This window comes from Megalobrama amblycephala, linkage group LG2 (genome assembly GCF_018812025.1).
Source record: "Megalobrama amblycephala isolate DHTTF-2021 linkage group LG2, ASM1881202v1, whole genome shotgun sequence".
NCBI classification, from domain to species: Eukaryota; Metazoa; Chordata; class Actinopteri; order Cypriniformes; family Xenocyprididae; genus Megalobrama; species Megalobrama amblycephala.
The window spans coordinates 21,240,808-21,257,625 of NC_063045.1; the positions used below are offsets into that span (position 1 = coordinate 21,240,808).

A 16,818-nucleotide genomic window follows, 5' to 3' on the forward strand; every position below is an offset into this window, starting at 1 on the left:
TCTTTCATTTTGATTTCACTCTATTTCCAAGACATTTGTTGCATATTTAATGCATGTCCTCATTCTGAATGAGGGGAATAGCTAATCAGGATATGAATATTTAATTCCTTCAGTTTATTCACCTTGAATCCCAATTTACAGGGCATGGAAAGACACTGACGTGTCTAATAATTTATATAATTCCTGATTTGTAAAGAGAGAGAGAGAGGCTTTTTGTTGCATGTTTAGGTTGAGATAAAGAAAAAAAATATATAACAGAAAGCTATCAAGATATGTTTCTGCAAAACAGCCAGGTTACGAGCAGCTTTCCTCATGCACCTGCTGTTTCCATGGTGATTGTGATTGGATAGTTAGCACTAGGCCCAATCAGGGTCTATTGGTGGGGAGGGGTGCTGTAAGACAGTTAGCCAACACGCGGTTGACACTTCGATAAATCAAACGCCGGGCAATCAGAAAACGATCTGGAACTAATTGCTCTTGGTGAAGAAGAGACATGGAGAATCAATGATTTCTAGCAGTGGATGCAAAAAAGCCTTGTTAGATCTAAGTGAGGTTAGCTTAGCATGATTCATATGACTTCATTATGAACTTTAGGTTAAGTCTGTGATGAAGAGCATGGAAACCATCATAGTTTAAGCAAATAATTAGAAAAAAAGCTACAGAAGTGGTAGAAATTTGAAAAAGGATACAAATTTATGTTTTCATTTTCACACTGCTGTTTCGAGAAAAAAAATAGGGACATTTTCCAGCCTACGTCTTTGCCGATTAGATGACCATGTTGAAATATCATGGCTGTGACTGAAAAGAAAAGCACAATTATTTAAAAATCATTATGATTAATTTTTTTCTGCATATTGCAGTAGCCTACTTACACATCATGTTTTTTTAAAATTCATGTCCCTCCTAATCTTTCATCAAAATAACAACCCCTCTTCGCTGATCTGATGATGCGTTTACTGGCACGAGGGCAGGGCAAACTGTCACTCACGTGAAATCGACCAATAGCAAACCGCAACCATTCAAGCAATTCAATCAGTTCCTGATGGACAAAATCAAGGCCCGCCCTACATTTTTATTTGTTCCAGAAGCTGTTTCACTTGGATATGTCACAGACACAGTATATGTAAAAATTCATATTTTGAGTGCAGCTGAACTCATGGCAGAAGAAATATAGGGGAAAAGGACCTATAAGGAAGATGGCTGACTTCAATATTGCCTGATTTTGTTTGAAACATTTACATAAATATCTGACCAAATTTAAGGACACTAAGTTTTTTTTTTTTAAATATACCCCTTCCTTCTGATAGAACAACAGGTGGTTAATTAATTTATTATTATTAATAAAAGTTTATAATAATAGTTTCAGCTCAAAGTACCACATAGATCATTATAGCTTGTCAAATTTGTCCCTATTTGGGTGTGAGCGAAAACACGCCGTTTTTGTGTGTGTCCCTTTAAATGCAAATGAGCTGCTGCTCCCGGCCCGCTTTCCAGAAGAGGGCGGAGCTTTAACAGCTCACGCTTTGGTTGCTCAACAACAGCAAAGCTGGAGAATCTCACGCAGCCAAAATGACGATTGTGAGTAACATTCAGCCTTACATTGTTCAAACCGGAGTCGGACACTGATGGAGATACTCAGGAAAAAGTTACAACTTTTAGAATGAAACTGGACGTTTCTGAATGGTTAGTGGATACATTTATGTAGTTGTTGTGGAGTTGATTCAACTCATCGACTAGCATGTGCCATCATCTTAATCTTTTGTGCATATCCAGCATTGAATTGATCCTCATTTGTGAAGCATTTCGGCGTTGCGTTTCTGGGGGCAGGGTTTATGTAAATTTTAGGGTTTGTGATGTCACCAACTTAGGAAGAAGCTTGTTGTAGTCCCTACCAGCCGTTTGTTGTAGTCCTGAAAAAGCGATTTCTGTAAAAGAAAATATCTCCCTTTGCATTGAACTTTGAGCGTCGTAACTTTGCAGATGTTGTTTATGCTCAAACAGCAGCAGTACACACTAACTAAAGTTAAAAAAGTGAAATCATAATCAACCACCCCTTTAAAAGTTATTTTATTGTTCTTTTCCAATTTATTATGTATTTTAATCTACAACAGCTGGTGGTAATTTAGAAAATAAACAAAATACAATGTTTCATTTGTGTGAAGAACATTTCAGTGACCATCTCTGATTTCAAAGCTTAAATGTTACTATTTTCATATCTTAAAGGGATAGTTCACCCAAAAAAATGTAAATTCTGTCATCATTTACTCATTTTCAAGTTGTTCCTGTATGAATTTATTTTCTCTGCTGAACACAAAAGAAGTTCTTTTGAAGAATACGGGTAACCAAACAGTTGACGTCCATAGTATGGAAAACAAATTATATGTAAGGGCCCATTAACTGTTTGCTAACTGACATTATATCCCTCCATTGAACTATCCTTTTAAACTTGCTTTTCCCCCATCTCAAGAAAACATTAGCAGACCTTTGTAAAGATCGCTCCTGATCATAACTTCATAAACCCAATAGTAATTTTATCCATTTTACTGTAGTGTTCTCCTTTTTAGTGGATATATTAACTGAGAGCCCCAGATAACCGATCTGTTTTTCTCCATTCTTACTAAACACAAAACATTCAAAGTCTAAAATTACAATGATCATAAAAAGTAAAAATAACTGCTATGGATAAGATGGGCTTATCCAATGTGCAAAATCAGATGGTAGAAACGTTCCTCTGAGCACACAGAGAGACCACTGACCCATAGTGGGCTCTGATATCACTTTAATGACAAGCTTCCATGTCAACAGCGCTGGAGAGCACTTGACTGTGAGGGTGACTAAGAGATGGCCTCGAGGCCTGCGCCAGCACTGTGTTTTTCATTTATCTAAATGAGTGGAGGATGCATCGCGCTTCTGAATTTGCATTCCTGCCCCTCTCTGCTGTTCATTAATGGCTGATAAATGCAGCTGTGTACAAAAAAGGTGTGTTAAAGTCCTTTAGCGCGGCTCATGAATACTTTCTCGCTTTCATTTTCTGTCTCCTCCTCCTCTCATGGCGGTGTCTAATGTAGGTCATCTGTCAACCACCCACCCATTATTCTCTCTTACCTTTATGGCATAGAGTGAAGCAGGAGTTTTCACTCTGCCTCCGGCCAAAGGAAACCTTTAGAACGGGCCTGACGCCGAGGACCATCGTAGCCCAAACAGTGTGCAAATACCTCCCACGTCTACGGCTGCCTGGACTTTGATGGAGCTATTAATCTCGCCGTGCATTTAGCATTTGGCTACTGTGCATTACTTAGGCCATTGTTTTTAATTGCAGAAATGTAGAGTCATACAGACAAATAAAATGTAATCTAGGATTTCATTGTTAAAAATTACACTTAAAACAATTAACGACTCTTCGGTAATATTCCATGAGGGAAAAAAGACAGAACTTGCTATTATCCATTGAGAATTGAACAAAAATCTTCAATATAGGCTTTCAAAAGTAAATGCAGACTGACAAAATAGCTAATTTTAAATAGTGCAGTTTTGTTTTAATATATAATACAGTTCACTTTCAAATCTACACAATAAGAGGACATATACATTCACAACATATTTGTATAAACTGTGAAACATTTTATGACATGCTATTTTCTGTCTCAGATACTGTCAGTTCTTGTGGCATCAGGACAGTTTCTGAGGAGCCGATTCCAAAGGTCATTTCTGCCTTCTAGTGGCGGATCTAAAGTACTACAACAACAGAGAAGACAAATTAGCATTCCTCAGAGCATTCATCATAGTTAATCAACAACTAATTAGCATTACATTTGGGGACATTTATAAATGCAACATGGATAATAATAATAATTGTACAAATGTGTGTTTTTTTTTGTGTTTTTTTTAAAGAAATGTATTTTATTCAGCAATGTAGGGGCATTTATTACATTTTTCAACTTCAAATAACTTCTGTTCTACTGTATAACTACAGTTCATCGAAACAATCTTGAAAAAAAAGGAGGGTGGGTTTACATGGAGCATTGTAGGGATAAACCTTTCTATAAACCGAACACAATAAAAATTCTGCCATGTAAACGCGTTAAACCGATTACTTTGCGTCGGGGGTCGAATGCAAAATGGCGGCGGCAAAATCAAACTGGAGTAAAACCGAAACAACACATTTATTCACTGAAGGAACTCAGTGTATCATTACTAGTATGGACTTTCATCCACACGCTTCTGCTTTTCGAAGGAGGAAGGGGTATTGAGATGCTCCGAGGCACCAAAGCCACCAAAAAGGTCAGTTTCCAGTGCCCGTCTTTTCCTTATACCTTCCAGCAGTAATATGCTACAAATTCACGCTGTTGCTTGATTAAGAGCAACACTTTACATAAAAATAGCGCGCATAAGAAATAATGGAACTCCATGTTGACAGGAATAAAAGGCGGCAAACAGGACATATAGGCTAATGTGCGCATGTCACAAAGTCATTCAGATTGGAAGCGCCGGAGCTTGTAAACACCATATCGGATTAGATAACGTCTCATATAAACAGTCCACTGAATCTTTCAATCGGAATGACAAAAAGTGTAAACGTGGCTGTTTCCATAAATATTAATCAGAACAACTGTTCTCAACATTGATAATAAATGTTTCTTGAGCAGCAAAACAACTTTTTAGAATGACTTCTGAAGGATCATGTGACACTGACTGGAGTAATGATCTAGAAAATCACCGAAATAAACTGCATTTTAAAATATATTAAAATAGAAAATGGTTATTTCAAATTGTAATAATATTTCACTTTTTTTTTTTTTAGGCTACTGTATTTTTTGATTAAATAAATTCAGCCTCTGTGAGGACTTGATGATTTTGTTTCATGTCTTACTGAAGCCAGCAAAACATAATCAAAAATTGATTGCATCTTTAAGCGAGTGTCATTTTAAAAGTCAGTTGGACCAAAAGGGCCAGTAGTTGAAACACCCTTATATTTATGTAACAGTGGGTGATGCAACAAGTTTAATGTTTATTTGGTGTGGATGATCTAGGGCATTTATCAACACAGTATAATGGGAGAATTTAAGCCCCCTTACAATACTTTCTGCTGCCGTTAGTCAAAATCAATGAAAACAAAAAAAAAAGAAAGAAAGAAAACATATAGAAAAGAGAAGACAGACATTATTTTGTAACTTGCCCTTTGCTTTCTCTTCTGTTATTTTGTAATATGAAAATGTGAATCAAGAAGCTTGATTTCTCTTTAAGAGTCTTTTTGTGTGTCCCAACTGACAAATGTAAACATTAGATAAAACTTTATTTTCTTTTAGTCAAAATATTTCTTGTGCATGGCCATGGAGTAGGCTAGTCTGGTATATAAAAAAAAGTCCTCCTTTGGACTAAGTAAATGATTAACTTTTTGATCCCCCATCATACAACAGAGACCAAAACCAGAAAACAAAGCTACAGTCATTTGTGAGATGAAAATGAGAGTTCCAGTACAAATCATCTGCTTTTCCTGTTTCTTATTTTCTGTTACCTCTGTGCAAGGTCAAGGTGAGTTTATTATTTTTACTATGTAGAATGTTGTACATATTATATACACTTCCAACACTTTTTAAATGACGTAAAGTGGTTTTAAAGAGTGTTGACTCATACATCTTTGTGTGCGTTTGTTTGTGCTTCTCAGAATGTCTTCGATTGGATATTATAGGCTATATAAAAACATAGAACTAGTTGTGAAAGCTTCATACAACAATGATGAAACAGTGAACGTGAACTGCATGACAGGTTAAACAGGCTTTTATAGGATAAAGTGTAAAAATGGACAGTGGCAGACGTTCATTGCACTAAGCTGCTCAAGTAAGAAAATTGTCAATATGATGACCACATCATTTCCTCTCATTTAATTAAAATGTTCACTTTTAGAGTAAAACTTGTTTGATTTCTGCAGGGAAAAAGTGTGATCACCCAGGGGAAACATCAAATGGTTATTTTAAACTTAGAGAGGGGAGAGATTATACTTATAGAGCAACAGTGGAGTATACTTGCCAGACAGGGTAAATGTGAAAAAAACAAAAAAACAAACGTTTTCTTTATTCCCATCTGTTCTCTTTACTAATTTATAAAGTTCAAATGTGTCCTGTTTGATATGACACTGTTTCCACTAAAAAAGTTTAAATGCATCTGTTCATAGGTATAAGATGGCAACCAGAATGAACCAGAATCAGAATACTGCCTGAAAGATATCACTGAAATAACTGTTCTGAGAAATCACGTGATGACATTTGACTGTTTACATAGACTAGGGTGACAGCCATAAATAGGCTAAATGAAAGTAATGGAGCATTGGCCAAATTAGTCAGCAGGACACCGGGATTTTTCCTGACTGACTGTGGGGCTGCAGGCTGTGCACACATCAGTGCCGTTCATGTTTGGGTCCAGTCAGGTTCAAAAATAGGCTAGGCTAAATGCCGTTGGGTCGGGTTGGACTTGGGTCTAATTTTATCAAGTCTGCCTTCCGTTGGGTTTTTCTTTAAAAAAAAAAAAAAAAAAATTATGCACGTCAGGTTTGGGTAAAAAATGTTTTGGGTCGATTCTGGTCAAGTACAGAATTTAGGACCTGAGAAGACCTCTAGTGTAAACAGGGCTTAAAGGTGCCCTAGAACCCTATTTCACAAGGTGTAATATAAGTCTAAAGGCAGGAACACACCAAGCCAACGGTCGGCCGTCGGGCAGTTTTTCTTTGTCGGCCGACTAAGTTTTCTCAGTGTGTTCCGCACCGTCGGCTGAAGTTGGTCCTCGTCGGCTTTTTTCAGCCGATTCGAAATGTTGAATTGGCGTTGGAGCTCGTCGGTCCGTCGGGCCATCTGATCATTCTGATTGGCTGTTCAGCTACTGCCGCCTGCGTGAGATGAAATGCCTTTCCAAACCAGCAGGCGGGAGTAGCTGAACAGCCAATCAGAATGATCAGATGGCCCGACGGACCGACGAGCTCCAACGCCGATTCAACATTTCGAATCGGCCGAAAAAACTGACGTGCTACTTGGCCGTCGGCTGTTTAGCGTCGGTTTGGTGTGTCAGGGCAACTTTGGACACAGATGCTGCCGACGTGAGCCAACCCCGCAGTCTGCTTTCTTCGCCACTAGTTTGTCGGCGTCAGCTTGGTGTGTTCTGGCCTTAAGGTGTCCCCAGAATGTGTCTGTGAAGTTTCAGCTCAAATATCCCATAGATTTTTATTATACAATGTTTTAACTGCCTATTTTGGGGCATAATTAAAAATGCGCTGATTCTGTGCTTGTCCCCTTTAAATGCTCGTGATCCCCGCCCCCAAGCTCGCAACTCTATAATACATTGCATAACCAAAGTTCACACAGCTAATATAACCCTCAAAATGGATCTTTACAAAGTGTTTGTGATGCAGCATATCAGATAAGTATAGTATTTATTTGGATGTTTACATTTGATTCTGAATAAGTTTGATAGTATGCTGCGGCTAATGGGGCTAAAGCTAACATTACACACTGTTGGAGAGATTTATAAAGAATGAAGTTGTGTTTATGAATTATACAGACTGCAAGCGTTTAAAAATGAAAATAACGACATAGCTCTGGTCTCCGTGAATGCAGTAAGAAACAATGGTAACTTTAACCACATTTAACAGTACATTAGCAACATGCTAACGAAACATTTAGAAAGACGATTTACAAATAACACTAAATATATCATGTTATCATGGATCATGAACTGTTATTATCACTCCATCTGCCATTTTCACTATTGTCCTTGCTTGCTTTACAGTAGCCTACCTGCATAACTTCTGATGATTCAGCTGTGCAGCTCCAGACGTTAATACTGGCTTGTCTAATGCCTTGAACATGGGCTGGCATATGCAAAAGTTGGGGTCGTACATATTAATGATCCCGACTGTTGCGTCACAGTCTGTGTTATGTTGAGATTCGCCTGTTTTTTTGCACAAACCAAATTTACATAAGAAGGAGGAAACAATGGAGTTTGAGACTCACTGTATGTCATTTCCATGTACAGAACTCTAATTATATAACTAAGATAAATTCAATTTTAAATTCTAGGGCACCTTTAAGATATATGTAGTCCAGCTTTAATATGCAACTAAATGCAGTCAATGTGTGAAAATAGTTTCTATATTTGGTTTGTGTTGTGAGTATTTGCAGCACATGTATTGTCAAACTGATGAAGATGTTTTTTTTTTTTTAAATTTGCTGGTGTTTTTTCTGTTTGCATGTGTTTTCTTCAGTTGTAGTTTGAGCTCTTTAGCTCTTTACAGTACTTTTTGCTATACAAAACTGGTAATGTTACAAAAAATATGTTTTGAATCACTATGTCTTTACAGTAACTTGCCAGCTTGAGTTGACCGAATCTGAAGCAGTAAGAACCATACCAGAGGGAAAAACAATTTTCAAAGCTGGAGAAATGGTGGAAATGATCTGCTCTGACAAAAATCAGGTCTTTTACAAGCAGGAGATATTTACATGCACAGATAATGGAAAGTGGGATTACAAGCCAACTTGTGAGGGTAAGAATGTAGAAGAACACTTCTGGATTTGGTGTTGAATTCCTTGTACATTATCAAAAGCATGTGAGTCTTGTTTCAGAGATTAAATGTCAAGTTCCACACAACCAGCATGTATATCTACCAACATATTACTTCCGTGGAGATCTGAATTTGAATGTAAAAAGATCTTACAATTGTGAATCTGGATATCGTAAAATGACAGTCCAGGCCACATGCAAACGAGACGGGTGGACACCAAAACCACTGTGTGCTGGTATGTTTTACTGTAGAGCATTAACATCTTCACTACTCACAAAATCACTTAATATAAATTCTATGATTATGTGAATGTTTGTTTTCTAGAAATTATGTGTGACCAACCAAACATCACAAATGCAGAGATTGTGGGAGGTCAGAACCAAAAGTACAAAATCTCTTCAAGAATAGAATATAAATGTCGTCCTGGATTTGAACCAGAGGAGCTTGTACGAATCACCTGTGATTCCCAGGGCCAATGGACAGACATACAGACCTGCACTGGAAAGTTACAGCTTGATTTTGTTTTGTTGTTTGTTTTGATTTTATTGTATCATACATTTATATAGATATTTTAAAAAAAAATAATGTTCATATAAAAAGTAAGACAGACACTACAGTTCTGTTAATATATTGTTGAGTATTCAAATATAAATTATCTTCTTATATACAGATGGTACTTGTCAGGAACAAGAACTCAAAAATGTAGAAATTCTCTTTGGACATCCAGGCATCACTTCACCTTATAAACCTGGGCATATCTTAGTTTTTCGATGCACTAATGTCAACATGAGGTTTTACGGCCAACGGGCAATTGAATGCCAACCAGACGGGAGGTGGAATTATCCATATCCACAATGTGGAGGTACAGACATATATCGACTACAGGATTGTATTTATATTAGTAAAAACATTTCTATAAATCAGAATCAAAGCATTAATTCAAAACATTTGAAATCTTTATAATTAACTAATAGTATTTTTTAGGGCTGGGCGATATATCGCATGAGATTGTCACGTGCATTTCGTCAGTAAAGCCGGTTCCCTGATTACCGCTAAATTGCCATCACCTGCTTTCAAATGGAGCGGCATTTAATAGACAGAGCCGTATAGTTCACTGACAAGCCACGCAATATCACGCTCATTATCGAAGGCGATTCATCTGCGATATGAACACGATATTGCGTAGCTTGTCAGTGATCTACGGCTCTGTCTATTCAATGCCGCTCCATTTGAAAGCAGGTGATGGCGATTTAGCGGTAATCAGGGAACCGGCTTTACTGACGAAATGCGCATGACAATCGCATGCGATATATCGCTCAGCCCTAGTATTTTTCATATAATTTTTTGTATTGAATTGTTCCTCTAGGAATAGTTCAGTGTTCTCAACCAACAACGAACTTGGAATTTGTGACACTGTCAGATGAGAAAAATGTGTTCAGCAACTTTGAGATACTGACATACAAGTGCAATGAACCATACAATGAAAATGCAGGAGGAGTTTTGATGTGTCAAAATGGAAAATGGAACGCAACGTTTTTCTGCAAAAGTGAGTCCCCACAAAATCTTGCATTCACATTTAATTACTCGGCAGCAAATCCAACTTGAACTATGATGATTCAATCCCAAATGTGGATTATGGGTGCATCAAAAAGCATTACAATGATACAATTGTCAGGTTCATGTCTTGTTTGTCACAACACCGTTTTCAACTAAAAACGAAAAACTTTTTTTATATATTCAATGATAATGCCATTTTAGGGGCTTTAAAACACAAACTTTAAAACACGTTTAAAGTGCAAGTTTTCAAAACAATACTTTTGTTGTCTCCATGTAAACTAAAAATTAGTGAATTTGTGAAAATGGTGATCATGCGCATGCGTATTATGTGTTCATTCTATAGGTGCATAGTGTTTCCTGACAAAGTGACATCGCCAACTACTGGCCTAGCAGCATAATGCAGCATTTTCAGTCATTTTTTTGTGTTTCCGTGTGAATGGGGATTGTTTTGACAAAGTTGTCTGTATGCGAAACTTTTCAAAAACATAAAGGAAAAACATTGTTGTCATGCAAAAATGCAAACAAAACGTCAACAATAATGTACTTAAAACAGAAATGTTTTTTCCTTTGCGTTTTTCATGTACAGATGACAACTTTGTCAAAATGATCTCCGTTCACACGGATCCACGAAAACGATTGAAAGTAGTTGGCGATGTCTCTTTGTAAAGAAACACGTAATACGCATGAGCATGAGTCACTGTTTTCACAAATTCCCATTTTTGTAGAGACAGAGACAATCACAGTATCGTATTCAAGAACTTGCACTTTGAAACCCGTAGGCGCGTATTTCTTCTTTACATAGTGAAATCACTATTTACTGACAGCATAATATGTGTGAACGGAGATTGTTTTGACAATGTTGTCATCTGTATGCAAAAAACACAAAGGAAAAACGTTTGCTTTTATTACATCAGTAGCCACATTTACATACACTTTTTTGTCATTCCGATTAAAATCATTCCGATTGAAAGATTCGGTGGACTGTTTGCATGAGACATTATCTAATCCGATATGGTGTTTACAAGTGCTGGTGCTTCCAATTGGAATGACTTTGTGACGCACATTATATGTCCTGTTTGCCGCCTTTTATTCCTGTCAACATGGAGTTCCATTATTTATTATGCAAGCTATTGTTATGTATAGTGTTGCTCTTAATCAAGCAACAGCGTGAATTTGTAGCATATTACTGCTGGAAGGTATGAGGAAAAGACGGGTGGCTGTGCATCTCTAAGGAGCAATGCTACCCCTCAATACTCAATACTACCCCTCCCTCTGAAGAAAAGCAAAAGCATGTGGATGAAGGTCCATAGTAATGATACACTATGTTGCTTCAGTGTATTTAAAGGTGCCATCTAACGTTTTTTTACAAGATGTAATATAAGTCTAAGGTGTCCCCTGAATGTGTCTGTGAGGTTGCAGCTCAAAATACCCCATAGATTTTTTTTAATTAATTTTTTAACTGCCTATTTTGAGGCATAATTAGAAATGCGCCGATTCAGGCTGCGGCCCCTTTAAATCACACGCTCTCTGCCCCCTCCCGAGCTCTCGACTCTATCACTGCATAACCAAAGTTCACACAGCTAATATAACCCTCAAAGTGGATCTTTACAAAGTGTTCGTCATGCAGCATGTCTAATCGCGTAAGGTATGGTATTTATTTGGATGTTTACATTTGATTCTGAATGAGTTTGATGGTGCTCCGTGGCTAGCGGCTAATGCTACACTGTTGGAGAGATTTATAAAGAATGGAGTTGTGTTTATGCATTATACAGACTGCAAGTGTTTAAAAATGAAAATAGCGACGGCTCTTGTCTCCGTGAATAAAGTAAGAAACGATGGTAACTTTAACCAACAGTAGCCTACATTAGCAACATGCTAACGAAACATTTAGAAAGAAAATTTACAAATATCACTAAAAATATCATGTTGTCATGGATCATGTCAGTTATTATTGCTCCATCTGCCATTTTTCGCTATTGTCCTTGCTTGCTTACCTAGTCTGATGATTCAGCTCTGCACATCCAGACGTTAATACTGGATGCCCTTGTGTAATGCCTCGATCATGGGCTGGCATATGCAAATATTGGGGCGTACACCCCGTAACACTGTTACGTAACAGTTGGTGTTATGTTGAGATTCGCCTGTTCTTTGGAGGTCTTTTAAACAAATGAGATTTATATAAGAAGGACGAAACAATGGAGTTTGAGACTCACTGTGTGTCATTTCCATGTAATGAACTCTTGTTATTCAACTATGCCGAGGTAAATTCAATTTTCAATTCGATGGCACCTTTAATAAATATGGTGTTTTAGTTTTAATTTTGCCGCCGCCATTGTGCATTCTGACGACCCCTGGCCTCTTGACGTGATGATGTAGAAGCAAAGTAATCGGTTTAATTTTTATTTTGTTCGGTTTATAGAAAGGTTTATCTCACCCCTCTAAAACCGATTACAATTTAATTCGGTTTGGGCATTTTTATTCCGACTGAGGTGTTCATATGGAGCATTTTCATTTGGATTGGACTTTCTTTTAAACTGATTACAATGCTCCATAAACGTGCCTATTGTTGTGTAAGCACATACCCTCAGTTTTATAGTCCTAATCTGTTTAGTTTGTCATGGTTTTCCCTGTCACTGTTTTATCTGAGTTCTAGTTCATAGTTTGTTTCTATGGTTTCTGATTGTTGCACACCTGTTCCCTGTTTCTTTTATTAGCATCCTTTGTGTATTTAGCTCTTAGTTCCCATCAGTTCATTGTTCAGTGTTGTTAACGTTTGTGGTATATATTTCCTGAGTTAATTAAAGTCTCAGCATGATTCACCAGTGTATTGTCAAGGGAAGTCATCATTATATACAAATATGACATGGTATGTCTGAATACTTGATTCTGTTTGGGTAAATGTACATTCAAAACATGTAAAGCACAGGTAGTTCCAGTCAGTTTAATCGCCGTTCTTTATTAATGTGCTGCTTTAATGAAGCACAAACACACACACACATACACACACACACACACACATACAGTCACTCAGAGACCAGAGATCATGCTTCGAACACAGAAACATTCAGGAGCACAGAAACTTGTTGTGAAAGCTGCCCCAAGACTTTTATAAGTGCAATTACAGACACTAAACTCTGTTTAAAGATGTATGTAAATGTAATATTTTTATTTGTTTAGGTGAGACCTGTCCACCACCTCCATATCTTCAACATGGAGATTACAGCATCATCAAGAGTACGGAAAAAAAAGTGATTACAGAGGTATCTTACACTTGCCAGTCTTACTATGTATTGGATAAGCAACAGGAATCTTATAAGTGTGTGGATGGAATATGGGAGGCTCCTCCGAAATGTCTGAGTGAGTCATTATAATATATAACAAGTAAACAAGGGGCAAGTATCTAATAGTTTTCTACAGTTTTTCACTGGATGTTGTCTCTGTCATAGGACCTTGTGAAATTAATGACATAGTTGAGAAGTACAATATGCAGCTCCCTACAGAAAAGGTCTATATAGCACATGCTAACAAGTATAGACTGAACTGTACAGCTGGATGGAATACTGGAAGTGAGATGAGAGCGTATGTGGACGTGTCGTGTTCTAATGGAAATCTACAGATTGACAAAAGTTGTGAGTATTTGTCTCGTTTTCAGAACCTGAATTAGTCATGTTGGTGTTCTGGACATTTATATATTTGTTTGTTTGTTTCTTTCTTTCTTTAGGTGATACACAAAATAATTGAATGTAAACTGGAGTAGTAATTGAGGTAATGAAACCCAGTAAGATTTTAGGAATGACTTCTAGTATTTACTTTCAGATGTTTTTAGCACTTAATGTTGATGTAAAAAAATTACTATTGTCACTGTCAAATTTTTTCAGTTTCCTAATAATGTAAAAATGCAGAATGTAATTATATTTGTGAAGACGGAAACACACACACGCACGCACACACAGCTGGTACATACAGTACAGTCCAAAAGTTTGGAACCACTAAGATTTTTAATGTTTTTAAAAGAAGTTTCGTCTGCTCACCAAGGCTACATTTATTTAATTAAAAATACAGTAAAAAACAGTAATATTGTGAAATATTATTACAATTTAAAATAACTGTGTACTATTTAAATATATTTGACAAAGTAATTTATTCCTGTGATGCAAAGCTGAATTTTCAGCATTGTTACTCCAGTCTTCAGTGTCACATGATCCTTCAGAAATCATTCTAATATGCTGATTTGCTGCTCAAGAAACATTTATGATTATTTTCAATGTTGAAAACAGTTGTGTACTTTTTTTTTCAGGATTCCTTGATGAATAGAAAGTTCAAAAGAACAGCATTTATCTGAAATACAAAGCTTCTGTAGCATTATACACTACCGTTCAAAAGTTTGGGGTCAGTAAGAATTTTTATTTTTATTTTTTTGAAAAGAAATTAAAGAAATGAATACTTTTATTCAGCAAGGATGCATTAAATCAATCAAAAGGCAGTAAAGACATTTATAATGTTACAAAAGATTAGATTTCAGATAAACACTGTTCTTTTGAACTTTCTATTCATCAAATAATCCTGAAAAAAAATATTGTACACAAATATTTTGTACAATTGTACACATTAAATGTTTCTTGAGCAGCAGATCAGCATATTAGAATGATTTCTGAAGGATCATGTGACACTGAAGACTGGAGTAATGATGCTGAAAATTCAGCTTTGCCATCACAGGAATAAATTACTTTGTGAAATATATTCAAATAGAAAACAGTTATTTTAAATTGTAATAATATTTCACAATATTACTGTTTTTTTACTGTATTTTTAATTAAATAAATGTAGCCTTGGTGAGCAGACGAAACTTCTTTTAAAAACATTAAAAATCTTAGTGGTTCCAAACTTTTGGACTGTACTGTATATTATCATTCTCATTCATCTACAAATTCTATAAATCTCACAGAAATTATTTGTATTATATATATATATATATATATATATATATATATATATATATATATATATATATATATATATATTTTTTTTTTTTTTTTTTTTTCAACATTGCTTTAACAACCCTTGTGATTAAAAACATGTTAATAATTAGACCGACCATGGTGTGGATATTAGTTCAACATATTTCTTTCTTTGCATTATATATATGCATGTAGTCATATGTCCCACCGGACATGGAGTGGAGTAACATCTCACAACAAGAACTGGCAAATCTGGTGCAGTCCATGAGGATGAGATCAACTGTAGTACTTAAAGCAGCTGGTGCCATAACATATACTGACTGCTATGTTGATATTGCCAGCCTGAGTTTCCTAGTCATATACGACTAGAGAGGCTGTTGACGTCCATGTATTTAAACTAATATTTAAACTACTCAATAAAAGAAAACCAACCAATATTTAAATCTCTTAATTGCCTTGAATGCTCTGATATTCAGCATCACAGTAAGTGAAATTTAAATTTGTTTTATCAATTTTTACAAATATTGTAGCACTGATCATATTCTTTAAGTTTTGCCTTCAACCCTGTTATCCAAGTTTTAAGAAAATGTGACTTAATCAGTGGCGTGCAGTGGTGTTTTGAAATGAGACAACAAACAATGTCCTCAATGATACTGTTTATGTGCTTTATTTAATGTTAAAAGCCTTAACTTTACCTGCAGGTGTCGCTGTTGGACAGTATTCCTTTAGAAACACGAGACACTTGAACACTTTTTATTGACACATTTTGTAATATTTGCATTGTTTTATTTTTGTAATATAGATTACTATCTCATCCTAATTTTTGAGAAGCCGCTGCCTCCCTTGCCTCCTCGGAGGAAACACCCCTGGACCAAATAAATTTGTTTTTCAGATCAGGTCATTACAAATCAACCTTTTGTACAAAGCTACTGTGAGGTTTAATTGTATGCTAAATGTACAGCCCTGTATCATGGAACATGAAGTCTTATAAGCATGAACAAACTAAGGGAATTAATGAGTTCATTAACAAGACACAGGTGAATATAATGACAAATCAGACAACTCAGGAAAACTAGGACAGTCAATGGGGCAAACTATCACAGAAGACAAAATAAAAAAAAAAAAAACAGAAAATATGATAGGCTACACATTACACCCTGTTGCTCATTCTGGATTATATTTATTTTTATCTTATGAATTTTGATTTTATAGGCTATATATATATAAACTCTGTTTTTTAAAATGTTTAAATTTATTGAATATGCCAAAACTTAGCTTCCATATGACAAACATTTATGTATAAAGTTAAAGACCTTTGAGTTTAACATTTCAATGTTTACCAAAAGTCCACACTGTAAGATCCAGTAAACGACATCCAGTATTTACGGTTTAAAAAAGGCATTTTTTTTTTTTTTTTCAGTGTGAGATAAGGAGGATCATCTAGGTCATTTACACAACTTGTTTTTTCAGTTTTAAGCATGTTCGGATACTTTAAACTGTTTGTCTATCTCAATGCAGTGGCAGTTATATATTTTGCAATGTTTGAAAGGTTGATTTGTGAATATTTTGAAACTTCTTACATCTCACTCAGTGTAGTTTTTTTTTCTTTACATTGTCCCAAGGGACAGATTAATTCATCTAATAATTTACTTCTTTAAATGTAAATAACACTAGTCAGTAAAAAACGTAGTGAACACATAAAATATTTTGGAACTTTCTTTTTGCTTCCTGGTTACATATAAATGTGATTTAAGA

The 16,818-nt window shown here is 35.9% G+C and overlaps 1 protein-coding gene across 1 annotated transcript; it reads left to right on the plus strand.

Moving 5' to 3' along the window:
* The first annotated feature begins 5,386 nt into the window (after positions 1-5,386).
* cfhl3 (complement factor H like 3) lies at positions 5,387-15,500 on the plus strand. Its single transcript, XM_048166595.1, has 10 exons — positions 5,387-5,532; positions 8,348-8,530; positions 8,610-8,783; positions 8,873-9,049; positions 9,219-9,410; positions 9,915-10,094; positions 13,283-13,462; positions 13,552-13,734; positions 13,827-13,870; positions 15,259-15,500. The coding sequence occupies exons 1-9, from the start codon at positions 5,457-5,459 to the stop codon at positions 13,844-13,846; spliced, it is 1,365 nt and encodes a 454-aa protein (XP_048022552.1). The 5' UTR covers positions 5,387-5,456; the 3' UTR covers positions 13,847-13,870; positions 15,259-15,500.
* Positions 15,501-16,818: the final 1,318 nt, after the last annotated feature.